This window comes from Saccostrea cucullata, unplaced genomic scaffold, assembly GCF_032062105.1.
Source record: "Saccostrea cucullata isolate Sc308-1 unplaced genomic scaffold, CSIRO_AGI_Scuc_v1 ctg11797, whole genome shotgun sequence".
Classification (NCBI taxonomy): Eukaryota; Metazoa; Mollusca; class Bivalvia; order Ostreida; family Ostreidae; genus Saccostrea; species Saccostrea cuccullata.
In genome coordinates, this window is record NW_026927776.1 from 7,839 (window position 1) to 23,857 (window position 16,019).

The window sequence follows — 16,019 nt, forward strand, 5'->3', positions numbered from 1 at the left end:
TGTTCTATTTTTGTGCAATGTACTGAGTTATATACGCACGTAGGCTATTTTGTTTTGCCGCTTATAAAGTCGGTGTTGTGGGTTTAATAGTTAAAACCACTTTTGTTAAGATGTTGTGTATTCTTAACGTTTTTCTTATTATAAAAGTGTTCGGTTAAAATTACCGGGACTGATTGTATGGTGTGCCATAAGTGCAATTGTAGTCAATGGTGACTTGAGTTTTCCTTTTGTATACGTGGCTTGTGACTTAAAAAATGTTATTTAATTCAAAGGTTCCTGATGTTATCCAATGTTAATCTATCCATGTGTGTGTTGGCAATGAACTTACCAGACCGGGATACCCACTGGGAGCCAGTTGGCGGGAGTCCGTCGTGAAACGGGTCGTGTCTGGATAGACGTGGTTTAGAGTCAACGATATTGAGGATTAATAGAGACTTTAATTTCTGTGTATTGTAAATAATATCTGTAAAAATATGTTGTAAATATTGTTTTTTTTTTTTTTTTGATTTTATTAATAGATAAAAAATTGTAAATAGAAAAAAAAATCTTGTTGTTGTCTGACTGAACAGAGCACGACGGCTGTCGTGACAGTCATGATGTGAACAATTTAGAATCTACATTATACCAGGATGCTTCCACATAAGTTTCAGCTTTTCTGGCCCAGTGGTTCTTGAGAAGAAGATTTTCAAAGATTTTTCCTATATATTTCTATGTAAAACTTTGATACCCCATTGTGGCCCCGCCCTTCCCCCGGGGGTCATGATTTGAACAATTTAGAATCTACACTATACCAGGATGCTTCCACATAAGTTTCAGCTTTTCTGGCCCAGTGGTTCTTGAGAAGAAGATTTTCAAAGATTTTTCCTATATATTTCTATGTAAAACTTTGATTCCCCATTGTGGCCCCGCCCTTCTCCCGGGGGTCATGATTTGAACAATTTAGAATCTACACTACCCCAGGATGCTTCCACATAAGTTTCAGCTTTTCTGGCCCAGTGGTTCTTGAGAAGAAGATTTTTTAATGACCCAACCCTATTTTTGTCTTTTCTTGATTATCTCCCCTTGCGAGGGGATATGTCCCTTCATTTTAACAATTTAAATTCCCCTTTACCCAAGGATGCGTTGTACCAAGTTTGGTCAAAATTGGCCCAGTAGTTCTTGAGAAGAAGTCGAAAATGTGAAAAGTTTACAGACGGACAGACAGACAGACGGACAGACGGACGGACGACGGACAAAATGTGATCAGAAAAGCTCACTTGAGCCTTCGGCTCAGGTGAGCTAAAAACAAGAATTTTCTACAAAAATATGATTAAATCTAATGAAAATCAAACTAAATTAAATACCCTATCCCTTGACCGGCTGCCACCAAAATGTAACGTGTAAACCTACTGGGTTCTACAAGGGACAATGGTTCTTTATTAATATATATGTTTTTCCTCTTACTCTATCTGAGTTATTATTGATTGGAACTATGTACAATTAATTGAAATGGTAGGCCGTGCTTCATAAACAAGGTAACCTGCACTGTGTTCCTGGAACAGCCAGAGTTCCTATTGTTAAGTGAACTACCAAGTTCTTGCACCCTTAATGGCCTTATGCAGAGTTACTTCGCCCTAGTACCTCACCACAATTCCTCTAGACTGCTCTCTTTCCACTAATGCGCTTCTAACCTTTGCTATATTATTTCTCAAATAATGCCTTTATTACCTTCCGCTTTATTCTTCAGTTTTCTTCTTCTGATCCCTACGACTGATTTCGTCAGAATAATGCTTGGCAGCTTTATATATCTACGGACCATTCTATCTACTCAGAGGGGTGATCAGCTTATTGGAAGAGTCCACTTTCACTGGCGGATTTAAGGGGGGGCGTGGAGGGCACACGCCCCCCCCTAAAATTTTCAAAGTATGATGTGACTAATATTTAGTATGCCATATTTTGGTACAAAACTAACCAAACCACTGTTATTCTGCCTGGTTTTACTCTTAAAATACACAAAAATCCAGGAGCTTCCGGGGGCTGCGCCCCCTGGACCCCCACCATTCAAAGTATGATATGACTAGCATTAAACACGTCGTACTTGGGTACATCACTAACCAATACCACTATTAGTAAGTAATAAGTAAGTAAATCGTTTTTTATAGTGGTATGTGTTACACTACAATGAGAATTGAAAAACATTCAATACAATTATTATTCAAACATCCTATATGCCAATTTTAACAAAAATAATTGAAAAATATGCACTATTATTGTGCCTGGTTTTACTCTAAAATACACGAAAATCCTGGAGCTTCGCCCCCCCCCCCCCCGGCCCCCACTGGGGGGCCTTAAGGCGGCCCCCAGACCCCTTGCCTCAACAAAGTTATCCACGCCCCCCCGCAACCACAAATCCTGTATCCGCCCCTGACTTTTCAATATCCCCTCTGATTCGACTATAGTAGGCATGGCTACCCATTACAATATAAATTACCATGCCTATACTAGATTCCTAAACTTTATAAAAATATATTACTACAGAGATACAAAGCTGGATCCAGTAAATGTTCTACCAAACTTCTTTCTTCTCTCCTCACTAAAATATTAACAGCAGTGAAGGAGAAACCTCAGGAGTAACAAAATATTCGAGAATTGGTGTAAATCAGATATGAATACCTAATTTAAATGAATTGTTTTAAATCTCGGATATCCATGAAACGCGATTGATTTAAATTGTGTAATTTACAGGAAAGTCCTGTGTTTATAAAAGTAACAAAACAAGTAGAAAGATCTTTTTTCACTTTAGTTAATCTGAATTTAATCAAAAATATATGTTTGACCAGAGACATGGTTTTATATGTCTCTGGTTTGACTTTAAAAAAAATATTTTTTATCGATCAGTATTTATCTTGATTCCTAAAAATAAATTCAAATTTAATTTTATGAATATAAGTGGAGTGTTTGTGAAGTGATATGCTTTTTGGTTCCAAATTGAATGCCATTGGATAGTTTCATAAATGTAGCCTACAAAAAAAGTTAAAAAGGTGGAGAGAAGCGACTGAGTGCAGTTATTTTGGATCGGGTTCGTTTTGACGGTCGGCAATCCTCGGATGACACCCCCATTACTCTCCATACATTGAACCACGCGAGGAGCTCCGAGTACGGATTTTGACTTCTTGAACGCTCGGAAAATTGAAGAAGGTAATGTTTTAGGAATTATTCCCACTGAGTAACTCACTTGTATTATAGAACACTATTTGTTGCAAGCTATTTAAGACCAAGTGTTTTCCATAGGTTTTAATTGCTGCGCTTTGGTTGACAGCCTAGTTCTTTTAAATGTCCACATTCTAAATGTAACGTGTAATGAACACAGTGTTTTGGCGCTGTTTTATCAATTAGATCTTCATTTAGAAATTCAAAAAATTCTGTGAAATATTTCAAAAGTCGACTCTCAAGAATATGCATCTGTTCAGAAAGTTGACCCGTTAGATAATTAGGCAGTGAAAGGTGTCTAAAACTATAGTACTTTCATTTTTTACTTTCCTTTTCTTTTTGTTGTGTTTTTGTACATTGATTACTCAAATCTATTCAAGTTTGACTTTTTGGCGTTTACTTAATGTGTAAAATAAACATAGATATTAACTTGAGATTACATAATAATTAACATTCTCCTGTGAAAATTGTGTTTATTTTCATTTTCTTTATTAAACATGTTAAAAGAATGTTAAAATATTAATAATGATTCATTTATTAAGTTTCAAAGATGTTTGCTGCAACACAGAGTTATATTCCTGGACTCAGTAAAAGACCTGTTACTCCACCAGAAGAAAAGATACCAGCCTCCAAAATCCCGAAAGAGGTACCATATATTGTCATCATGAATTATCGCCTTTATCATGTTTATCATTTGCAAGTATTACATTTTATTGTTATGTAATGCAAGAGGAGAAAAATGCAGCAGACCAGACCGGGATTTGAACCCGAGCCCCCTGAATCTTCAGTTAGGTGTTCTACCATCCGAGCTATATGGCCACATTCGAACGAAATCGGCTGACAGCAAGAATAATGATATATGAGAAAGTCCAAAATTTTTTGTGAAGATAAGCATGAATTTATTTATTACTTGCCTGTAACTGAATCATTCAAACCAAATTCACATAATGACTAGAATTTTTTTTTTTTATATTCCAGGTTCCAAAGGAGCTAATAGACAACTTCAGGAATGGATCCAAGCAGCCAATTAGTGCCCTGAATGAGTTTTGTTCCTTACAGCGTCGAGTCGTGTCTTATCGTGAGGACGCGGTTATGGTGGCTACCTACAAACAGACATTTGCCTACGTGTGTAAAGTAGATGGTAAGGAATATCCCCAGGGTATCGGCTCCACCAAAAAAGAGGCCAAGACAAACTCCGCCAAGATCGCATTCAACATCATTCTGGGGTTTGATAAAGAGGAAGAATTAGAGGAGGATGGTGGGTGTATTTTATACAAATATAATTTTTAGTCATGGTCAAGGAATGCTATTAAACTCCTTATTAGTAAGATGAATACAGTTTAAACCGTTTTTATGAAATCTCATTTGGTAAAGGTAATAATGTTGTCAGCTTGGTGTCTTATTTCACTTCAGTATATTAATTATTTTGATTTATTCCTGTTGTAGATGGGTCAGTTCAGTTTGATGCAATGGGGAGGAAGCTACAAACAGAGCCAGGAAGACTGGGTTCACACGAGAAACCACTAAAACCTGTTTGTAATATGTATACAAATAGTATCAAGTCTTTCAATGAGCATGTACTGGAATATATTAAAGACTCTCAAAGTGTACAAAATTGATTCAACATGTGTGTTGTTTATAGGATTTTTTTTTATTCAGGATGAATCGAAGAACCCTATAAACAAACTCCAGGAATATTGTGCCCATAAAATGCTTCCATTCAAGATTGATGTCGGTGATCAGAAAGGACCTCAAGGGTAAGTTATTTGTTGTCAGTTTGAAAATATTGTCATGTTTTAATGTCAACTAATGCCCCTCAATATATATATTTTGGGAAGATGTACTCAAGTTTGTGGTAACAGACACCCTAGTTAATTGGGACGAGAAACTGAGTCAGGTGAGCTTTATGGTTAACGGACCTTCTGTATTTTTCTCTTAGGTTTGTTGCTGCAGTTTTTGTGCGGGATGAGTTCATTGTGGAAACTTTTGCCAGTACAAAGAAAGAGGCCAAGAAAAACGCAGCTGAACAAGCTTTGTACCGACTGATGGCCAATGATGAGGTAATAATGTACACTGCATCCCAGAATTTTTTTTGTCTAATAAATCATTATCCTTGTGGACTTGCACAAATTTCCTTCATGGAAAAAGATCAAATATTTCATAGTTGAAGATACCCTAAAGCATAAAACATTGGGGCTGAGCAATAATATTGATATTTCAATATATTGCAATACAATGACAAAAAAATATCGTATCGCAATACAATTTTGTAATATCGATATATTGGCAATATGCTTAGATTAAGGAATTTTGTCATTAAATATAAAAATGGACTTATAAAAGTTTGTTATAAAGCCAAACAGTAAGTCAGAAGTCGTTTTGTGGGAATATTTCAGAGCATAACTTAAATGAAATCAACAAGATTTTTTTTTCGTGTTGGTTACTTATCATAGTTATGTACATTCTGCATGTAAATTAAAGTAAATATAGTAAGAAAATGCCATTTATATTACATTGAAAATATTGCAATACATATCGCAATACATTTAAAAATATCACAATACGAAATCTCAGGCCAATACCCAGCCCTATAAAACTAATTTTAAGAATATTAATTCATCTTGACATGGTACATTATGTACATGTCCTGAAATATTTAAATATTTGAAACAGGATATAGTTTCATCAGTTTTTGAAACACAGCTTCATATCAGGTTGCTCTTTTTTATATAGATTATCAAGAATCAGACAATAAATTTGACACTGGAAGACAAAATGGCAGAAGCCTGTTTTAGACATGCCCATAAAATACTCAACATTGTCCCAGTAGTTCTACAAAAGGATCTTCATCTGGCTGCGTTTCTTGTCAAAAGAGGTACTCTGTTGTAATTAATCTGATGAAATGATTCATATTCTGTCAGTTCTGGGTTTTTTTCTTTTATCTACTTATTATTTACTTCATTGTATTTTGGAGTTATTGGACTTTGACTGTTTTGTACCAGGTGACTCTGTGGGGGACGTGGTTGCTATGGGGACGGGGTGTCGTACTCTGTCCAGTGAGAGCTTCACGCGGGATGGCAGGTGTCTGGTGGACAGTCATAGCGTTGCCATGGCGAGGAGGGCCTTTCTGAAGTAAGGCTTTCCCTAATACGCCAGTTTCGAGATTGTAACTCTCCTACGATAGAGGCGCAAAAAGTATCCATTTCGGCAGGGAGGTGGGACAGGTTGTTTCTGTACACAAACGTGCATAAGTAAATGAACGATATTTATGGCTTTTAAAATTTATTAAATGTTATAAAAAGATAATGATATTAAGCAGTGATGCATTTGATGATTTTATCAAGTTCAACTATGCATATTTACAAATCTACTTTAAATTATAGGTACTTGAAAACGAAAGAAACGTCATAGTCTTAATAAAAAGTAACCGATTTTCTTGATCGTACAACCTTCTTTTTTTTCTTTTTTTTTAAAGTTTGTGGGTTTTTTGAAATTATAATAAAGAAAAGAATCAATGTGTCATTTAGATCGCCTACGTACAATGATCAGATGCATGTGTACCGGTTTTATTAGAGGTCCTAATTTCTTCCCTCGTCTGAAAAGTCTCACATCCACCGACATTTTCTTTTTTGTTACGATTTTTTAACTTTAAAAAATGACTTCTTTAAATTAATTCGGTTATTCTCGAAATGTAGAGTGCATCCTGACAATCATGTAGTTATGATAAACCAGTATATCGATGATACAATGTATCCAATATATAAACATCAAATATAGTTGTCCCACCTGTTTGTTTACGCGGCAACGAAACTCCCCTCCTTAACGAAAGAGCGCACCAAGGGAGATAATCTCGAAACTTGCGTATTGAGTCGTAGCATCGGGTTCCAAAGTACACATTAATATATCAATTCAGCTTCCAATTTTGAGATTCAGAAAAAGTGCACATCTTATTTTTTATGAGAATTATTATGCATATCCTTCAGTTGAAGTTTTATCTATTTATGAGACACAAATAAAAAAAACTTAATAATCTTAAGGTAGGATTCTTCTCGTATTTCTAATATTTAATAATTAATGAAATTTTCACAGAATCAAGAAGACAATATCAGTAAGTGATAGTATCAGTGAAATTAAATTTGACCGTGTTATATTAGAGGCAAGGTCAGGTCAAGGTCATTATCTTTTTCCTTGACATTAATAATAAAAAATAACTGTTGCCAATCATGTGATACCTACTTCTATTTCAAAAGTTAAATGACAGTTCTTTCTGCAGAAAAACATATTATTATATCGGGTCTATAGAATGATATTACCAAATTTACATAAATAATTTAACTTTACTGGATATTTGGCTAATCCAAATTGTCTCTGTTTTTCTTAATTTTTAGGATATATTAGTTATTTTCATATGCTTCCTATATTTAACTTTTTCTTATTTTCACATATAATAAAGTAGTCTTATAGATATACAAAATGATACAACAAAAAACAAAAAAATTTGATCGTTTACTAAGACAGAAAAAATAATTTTTATGGATTTTTGGCTCAAATCTGCACTTTGATAGGAAGCGTTAAAGGTAATAAAGTTCTAGTTTGTTTGAAAAATCATATTTATTTGATATATTTTGAAAGTTTAGTCCCTCATTATTAATTAAACTTACATTTGAAATTTTCTCCAAGTCTTCGATTGTGTAAAAATTATAACTAAATTCATTGTTCTATTATAATTTTGAAAGTCAGAAAAGAAGATATTTTCATACGCCACCATTCCGCCAAAAATATAGTCCCTGCTAGTTTTCAAACACAGTTTAACATTTCTATTTAAAGTTGTACAATTGTGATGAGGAAAGAAAAATATGGTCTTTTAATTTCCTTACACCTCAATATATAAGACATATAAGGAAATATACTTTGAATGTTTCATCTAGTCAGAAACCAGAGAAGAATCCTACCTTAAGTATTTTTTCATGTTCATGCAGGACATGGGAATTTAATGATTTTAATACTTATGCAAAAGTAACACTTGAGAATGTATTAAATTGTGACAGATGAGATCCTTATGTATAGATGGGAAATTATGCAAGAGAAAACACATGTTTATTTTAAATCAGTTTTAAAGATGTAGCATTGTTCTTGATTGATGGGATAGCAGATATGGACATGTACTCAAAGTTCCTTTCAATTTAGATATAAAATATGTCAACTCATTCTGTGTGTTTGACATTTTTTTTAAAACAAATTAAAGACACAATTAAAGCCATATGAGCTATACCTGTGACAATGAATTACTGTAAATCAAAACTAGGGTGTACTTTTGAGTCCTATGAGATACATCTTAGATGATGATGATCAGGAGACGCAAGACCGCTTCCAAAACTCTTCAGATCAGACCATAGAGAACTCCTCAGATGGATATACTAACGGTTCCATAGACCTCAGTGATGATGTAATGCCAACAGAAAATAATAATGTCGAAACTTTTAAAGTTATCTCACAGGATGCCTTTCCCATTTCAAACAATGGCTATATTGTTCCAACAGATGGGACTTTGCCCCCAGGCATGCATTTGGTTTTCGTTCCAGACAGCGCCAAAGATGAATTCATCAAGAAATCCTCGCTGTGTTTCGATAGGTATGACAGAGGCTTGGCTGATAATTCCAAACCATTTATTGTAAAGCCTGTCAGTGGGGTAAATGGTTTTGTGATGACTAAGTCTAATCCTATGAACAAAGTACCTTTCAATGGTTTAGGTGCTGAAAATACTGGTAAACTAGATGTTCACATAGATAAAGGAGATGATGCCTACATCACAATAAATCCAGAATACTACGACAATCAAGGCAGCCTTGATGCCAACATTGCGGAAGCTCTGACAGGGATAGGCAACACCAAGGATGAAGACAGTGAAAGCGATGTCCAAAACAGTTCAAATAACGAGGCCAACAAGATCAAATCTTTAATCAAAAAACACTGTAAATTTGAGTGCAATCGATGTGATAAGAGATATAAACGACAGTTTGACCTAAATGCTCACATGCGAACCCACGATGGGCAAGAACCATTTTCATGCTCACAGTGTGGAGAGAAATTCAATTATCTTCACCTTTACAGAAAACATGTGAATCAGCATAATTCAGAAGACAAAGGAACTGAATGCAAAGAGTGTGGCCTAAAGATTCGCTTCAAGAGCCACGTTAAAGTTCACATGAGAACTCACACAGGCGAGAAACCTTACAAATGTGGAGTCTGTGGACGAGCTTTTGCACAGAGCTGTATATTGACAACTCACATGAGAACTCATACTGGTAAGGCCGATTCTCACTTGAGAACTTGCACAGTTAAAGTTGATTTATAATAACAGATTCTAACATGAGAACTCACAGAATCTAAAAACAGGTTGTCTAATAATAATGCGGCACAATAATACCCAGGAGAATTTCAACAGATTGTTCAATGAAAATTTTTATGTTTAATATCACTTCAGAATGTTGTGATTTTGGTGTAACTTACTTTGACTTCTCTTTTTCAGGTGAAAAGCCGTATAGATGTGATGAGTGCGGCAAAGGCTTTGGACAGGCGAGCACACTCAAGATTCACAAGCGAACACACTCGGGAGATCGTCCTTACAAATGCACCATGTGTGACAAGGCATTCAACCAAAGCGGCCACCTTAATCTTCATATCAGGACTCACACAGGTCACAAACCATTCAAGTGTGAAGTCTGTGGCAACATGTTCAACCAACGGTGTCACCTGCGTTTGCACATGAAGCGACACACTGGTGAGCGTCCATTTAAGTGTGATAAGTGTGACAAAGAATTCCTCCAGAACTGTGAACTTGTCAATCACATGCTTTCCCATTATGGAGAAAAGCGTGCCTATAAATGCCAGATTTGTGACATGATATTTGCCCAGAAAGAGCAGTTTACTCTTCACTTAAAATGCCATGATCCTAAGACCCTAGGAGATGTGAAGCCCTATGGGTGTAATATTTGTGGCAATGCTTATTCCCACCAAGCTGATCTTTTCCTTCACATGAAAAATCACCAGGACATATCTAAGGCCTTTGAGTGTAATATTTGTGGCTGTGCTTATGCTCAGCAGAATGATCTAAGAAAGCATATGAAAACCCACAGAAATGAAAAATCATTTGAATGTATTATATGTAATGAAGTTTACACTTCTGAATCTGATCTGAAGCAACACATGGAAAATCACTCAGAAACTGAAATTAAATCTGAACTTGAATGAAAGTCACCTGAAGTAGTGTACTCTTAGCAATCACTTTTGATTCTATGGGGAAAAAATCAGGATCTAATAAAAAATCTCTCATGAATCTTAGGGATTATTGAAATATTTTAAAATTTTTATAAGGTTGGGGTCATATTGCAAGAATATATGAAAAATCACTTACAGAATTCTACTGCAATCTTAATATCAATGCATTTTTTGTTAGTAAAGAAGTAGTTAACCATATTTTAATGTTGTTAGTGACACATGCACTCCTTGGAAGACTAGTTTAATACATCATTAATGTTAGAATTTATTGAATTTAATTAATTTGACACAAAATTTAAGGTTATGATAGGCTATCCTTGATTTTGTTGTTGATGAAAGAAATGTGATTTAATTGTGCTGTGACAGTCTCCATGAAAGCTAAGAAACTAAGACTTTGTCCACAGTGTTTTTGAAGTAGTTTTCCATCAGACATGAAGTTATCATATCACTTAACATTAAGATTCATCTAGGTAATAGCCAGTAAAATAAAAACACCATTACAGTTGAAGATCAAATGATGTTTAGAACTTCATCTCCATTCACATTTTTAAAAGGTTTGAAAGAAAAAATGAAAAAGACTATCTGATGTCTGAGAACAAAATATGAATACCTCTAGCAAGAATTTTTATATAGTTATGATTTCGTTTTATATTTTGTCATTTTGTATTTTTAATTCCAATATTGTCTGTACATTCATAATGAACAAACATATCAAAACCCCTGTGCTTTTTTGGTTGGATTAACAGATCATTTATTTTTTTATTGTTAATGTGCATATTTATTAGATTTAGTAGTCATTATGTGTGTATGTTTTTAACAAAAATAACAATCTAATGATTTTAATCTATGCACTTACATTTTATCTATCTATGCATATAGATTTTGTCTACAGATTATATTTTTAGTTTATTTATCTGAGCAAGTCTGATGTAACTCTTGTAGTTGAATTTTTCAATCCTCTGAAATTTTTTGAATCAAACATTTGAACATGTTGAACAACATTGCATTTCCTATCCCTTAGCAAAGTGCTCTCTGTATGCAAATTTTTTATCAAAAGTAAATTGTAAAATGAAAAGAAATATTCGATAAATATTAAAAAGGTGTGGATGGAGAAAATGATACTTTATTGTTTGTTTGATTTGTTACTTTTTTTTAATTTGTTAGAAAGAAAAGACATGAATTTTGGAAAATTCCATTTTGTTATTATATTTTTTCTTCATTCCTTGTCAGTTTTGATTAATTTTTTTGATGAAGTTGATATGTTTAATACAAACTTGCTACATTCCTTTAATGAATTGCTCACCTGGAAGGCTTACATTCCATAGTTTTAGTGATATTTTGTATTATAAACTGTATGATGAGAGAAATGGTGTACATAGTTGTATTTTGCCCTTACATTTCAAATTATTAAGGTTGTGTGTGCATTGTTTTCCCTCATTGAAAAAGCATTCAATTTATGCAAGGTTCTGCATTGTTTTTAATTGTTAGTATTGCACATGTATATTTTTGTAACTTGTATATTAGAATTTACATTCCAATATTTTTTTATATAACATTTCTATATTATAATAAATTAGAATGTATTCAGGTAGGGGTTTTTTTTTCCTTACTTTTTGGAGAGAGAAATTGACTCTTTATCATGTGTGCCTGCTAATGTTGAGGCTACTTTCTTACCTTTATCGATAACAAAAGTCTACAATTTGAAGAAAATGAGAATTTTGCAACTTTTGAGGTGGTGTAATCCCCACCCCCCCACCCCTCAAAGCAGGTTTTCGTTTGTTTATAACATGCCTACTTCTGTGCACCACACCTTTGTTTTAGGTGACTTTCCCTAGAGGTAAAATCTTGTGTCCTTTTGATATAAACACTAAGTTATGTGGATAATTAGGCCTTTTGTATTTCACTAAGGCAAATTTAATTTCCATATTCAGCTGAGCATTTGGAGTTCCGAGTACAACTTCCAGTCAAGTTTTATGAAGATTTAGTATCTGTCATCTATGGTGTTCTGTTGGGGCCACTCACATCTTCGCACTCTCGCCTTTAGGGCAAAGTTGCAAAGGCGAAGGAGCAAAAGTGCGAAGATCGAATGATGAAGGCAAAAGTGTGAAGGTGAAGGAGCAATGCTCCTTTGCCTTCGCAATTTCGCTATTTTGCTTTGGCAACTTTGCCTAAAGGTGAAGGTGCGAGTGGCCCTAACGGAACACCATAGCCATCTGCTATATGCATGTATATTAGTATTTTAATCTGTTTGTCCATCCCAATTTTATGGATACAGTTGGGCTTTTCAGTCTTAATTACTGAGTTCAAAGACACTAGATGACCTTAGGATAGAGGATATTGAATCTATGGATATAAAATCAAGATCAGAGGCAGTTTAAATCATCCTTTATTGGATGCAATATAGAAAGACTTTTTGCTTTTAAGTCTTGTACTGGACATAAGAATGGTGGGTAAGGATACCCAAAATCAAGTACACGTATAGATTTGGGGAGCATGCTTCACTAAGGTTGGCTTAAAAGGAAAATTTGCTTATGAAAGGTATTTTGGCAACGAGAAAGCCAGAACAAAGCTGAAATATAAAAAGATGGGCTTTTTATTGGCAAAGGAAAATTCACAGTGTTAAACTTCAGATGAATAGGCTATATTTGGCGAAAGTAATTAATAAATAGACATAAGAAAATGTAACATTATATATACTTGTCAACAAGTCGGTTCATGTTTATGAAATGTAAGTTTTCAAATAAGAATTAAATGATCTTTAATTGTTTTGTAATTTTCTATTGAATTTGGTACATCTAAAACATGATTAATTTAAAAATGTGGCTTGGTTCTATGTAGTGTTCTTTTGTCCTGACTTGATGGACTGTAGACAGCAACTACCGGTAAATTGTGTGACAAACCAGACTCAGCTTTTCCAGTGTCAGCTATCCCAATTGGTTGTATTAATATTTTCACTATTACCTGCATATGTTCTTTTTTTTTATGTCTCCCAGTTTAATTGATTGATATGAAGAGCATACTCTGAGTGTGATCAATTTTTAAACCGAGGCATGTTACTGAGAAATAAATTGATATTCTAGGGATTTCAACATCCTTGTTTAAAGTTGGCATTTGTTAAGTTATTTTGCAGTTCTATAGTTTGTTAACAAATTTAACCTTTAACGGAGTCATATTTTGACTAACATATATTTAATAATCATTTAAAAGACATTGAATATTTCCTAAAAATATCATGTACCTTTAACGTTTTAATTAAAATATTGCAGTTGTTGTCCCTATATATACTATCTAGTTTCTGACGACAGTTCTAAGGAGAGTAAATGCACAACTGTCAGTAAGTTAGGTATAGGATCTTTGGTTTTTTTCATGATTTGTGTATTTTTCATATTTAAGACTGATTTAATTTATTTATAAATTCGAAAATAAATAAATAAATGTAAAAGAATGTCAACCCTTTAATCTATTGTCAAGGAGCACTGCAGATTTCATACATTTTATTCGACCCAGTACAACAAATTAAAGTATGCCATCTTGTGGTCTTAATATTATTTTAAACGAATTTCATGCATCTGCAGGAAATAAAAAAAAAACACAAATACAGAATAAAGGGGGTGGGTGTTTTATGAGCACTATGGATTTAAGTTGCATGATCATGACTAAAATATAAACCACAAAGCTATATACATATACAGTTCTACAGCTATAAGGAGAGTAGTAAATCAGAAAATTTTGGCTAACGAAGATGTTCCTATATCCTTATCTTTGAACTTGAAATTCAAACACGAAGATGTCCCTATTCTTTTCATTGAACTAAAAAATTTCCGCTAATCATGCTAATTAAAAATAAATTGCATTTTGTACACCATGTGAATGTGAATGTTAATTGTTTTTGATATGTGAATCTGCATTTAAATTTATTTGTATATACATCATATAAATATATATACAAATAATTTTATATCTAAGTTCATTTTTATTATGAAAATTTTTTTTTTTTGCTATGAAATAGAAATATAATCGGGATCGGGATACCGTTTGCAAGCACGTAAACAATTTTTAATTCGTTTTCATTTTGTTTTTAATATCAGATATTTGTAAAAATTGCATCTTTAAGTGTAAAAAAAAACCTATGCAAGTTTATGACATGATCTGATAAAAATCATCAACAAGGATATTCAGAAATGCGCTACGTCTATAGAGGAGTGTTGTTATTTGGTAAAGAGAAAATTCGGGCGTTATGAATCGTGCATTGGATCATTTGATGTCTATACATTGTATTTGTAAACGCAGTTGTTAAATTGTTTTAGCATTAATGCATATTTTATAAAGATAAAACACCATTAAAGTAATTAAGCAATTAACATTTTGGCGTTTTATTACTTTATTTACAATTGTCTTGCATTCGTTTCAGATCAGTAATTAATATTGCTATGGGAAGACTGAGTGTCAAGCAGTTTGTTACATTCAGCAGTGTCTACATTGCTTACACAATGTATGTTTACGTCAGACGATCTTTCACCTACACAATTCCTATACTGGCCACATATGGAAAGTTTGATAAAAAAGATTTAGGTATGATTAGTTTTAGTATACTGTAATGGGTAGCGTATTTGGCCATGCCTACTATAGTCGAATCAGAGGGGATATTGGAAAGTGGACTCTTCCAATAGGCTGATCACCCCTCTGAGTAAATAGAATGCTCCAAAGGTATATAAATGAGACGCTCGCAGCTGCAAGGCATTATTCTGACGGAATCAGTTGTAGTGATCAGAAGAAGAAAACTGAAGAATAAAGCGCAAGGTAATAAAGGCATTATTTGAGAAATAAAAGAGCAAAGGTTAGAAGCAGTAGTGGAAAGAGAACAGTCTAGAGGAATTGTGGTGAGGTACCAGGGCGAAGTAATTCTGCATAAGGGTGAAAGAACCTGGTGCTTCACATTACAATAGGAACTCTGGCTGTTCCAGGAACACAGTGCAGGTTACCTTGCTTATGAACCACGGCCTACCACTTCAATTAATTGTACATAGTTCCAATCAATAATAACTCAGATAGAGTAAGAGGAAAAACATATATATATTAATAAAGAACCCTTGTCCCTTGTAGAACCCAGTAGGTTTACACGTTACATTTTGGTGGCAGCCGGTCAAGGGATAGGGTATTTAATTCAGTTTGATTTTCATTAGATTCAAAAACCTGAACACTTGGTGAACTAAGAAATTAATTGTGACCGAAAACGTCTGTTGATTTCTGTAAACTTATATTTTACTTTTCCAAAAATTAATGGGCCAAATTTGACAAACTTGGTACAACGCATCCTTGGGTAAAGGGGAATTTAAATTGTTAAAATGAAGACATATCCCCCCAATTCTGTATGGGTCAGAATTACCCGAAATGAAGAAAAGACAAAACACAATTTAAATTAAAATAATTTCTTTAAGTAATATATAATAAGAATGAAACATAAAGTAAACTTATGCAAGAATCTAATAATACATACATGGGGTAGTGTAGATTCTACAATTGTCCCAATGAAAATATACCCCCAGTTATAT

At 33.9% G+C, this 16,019-nt stretch overlaps 2 protein-coding genes across 2 annotated transcripts; both read left to right on the forward strand.

Moving 5' to 3' along the window:
- The first annotated feature begins 3,727 nt into the window (after positions 1-3,727).
- On the forward strand, positions 3,728-6,325 carry LOC134275490 (adenosine deaminase domain-containing protein 1-like). The gene is made up of 7 exons (XM_062757772.1): positions 3,728-3,835; positions 4,168-4,447; positions 4,636-4,721; positions 4,849-4,946; positions 5,129-5,249; positions 5,923-6,064; positions 6,192-6,325. The coding sequence occupies exons 1-7, from the start codon at positions 3,740-3,742 to the stop codon at positions 6,323-6,325; spliced, it is 957 nt and encodes a 318-aa protein (XP_062613756.1). The 5' UTR covers positions 3,728-3,739.
- A 2,187-nt stretch (positions 6,326-8,512) lies between these two features.
- Positions 8,513-12,054, forward strand: LOC134275491 (zinc finger protein OZF-like). The gene is made up of 2 exons (XM_062757773.1): positions 8,513-9,494; positions 9,719-12,054. The coding sequence occupies exons 1-2, from the start codon at positions 8,513-8,515 to the stop codon at positions 10,438-10,440; spliced, it is 1,704 nt and encodes a 567-aa protein (XP_062613757.1). The 3' UTR covers positions 10,441-12,054.
- Positions 12,055-16,019: the final 3,965 nt, after the last annotated feature.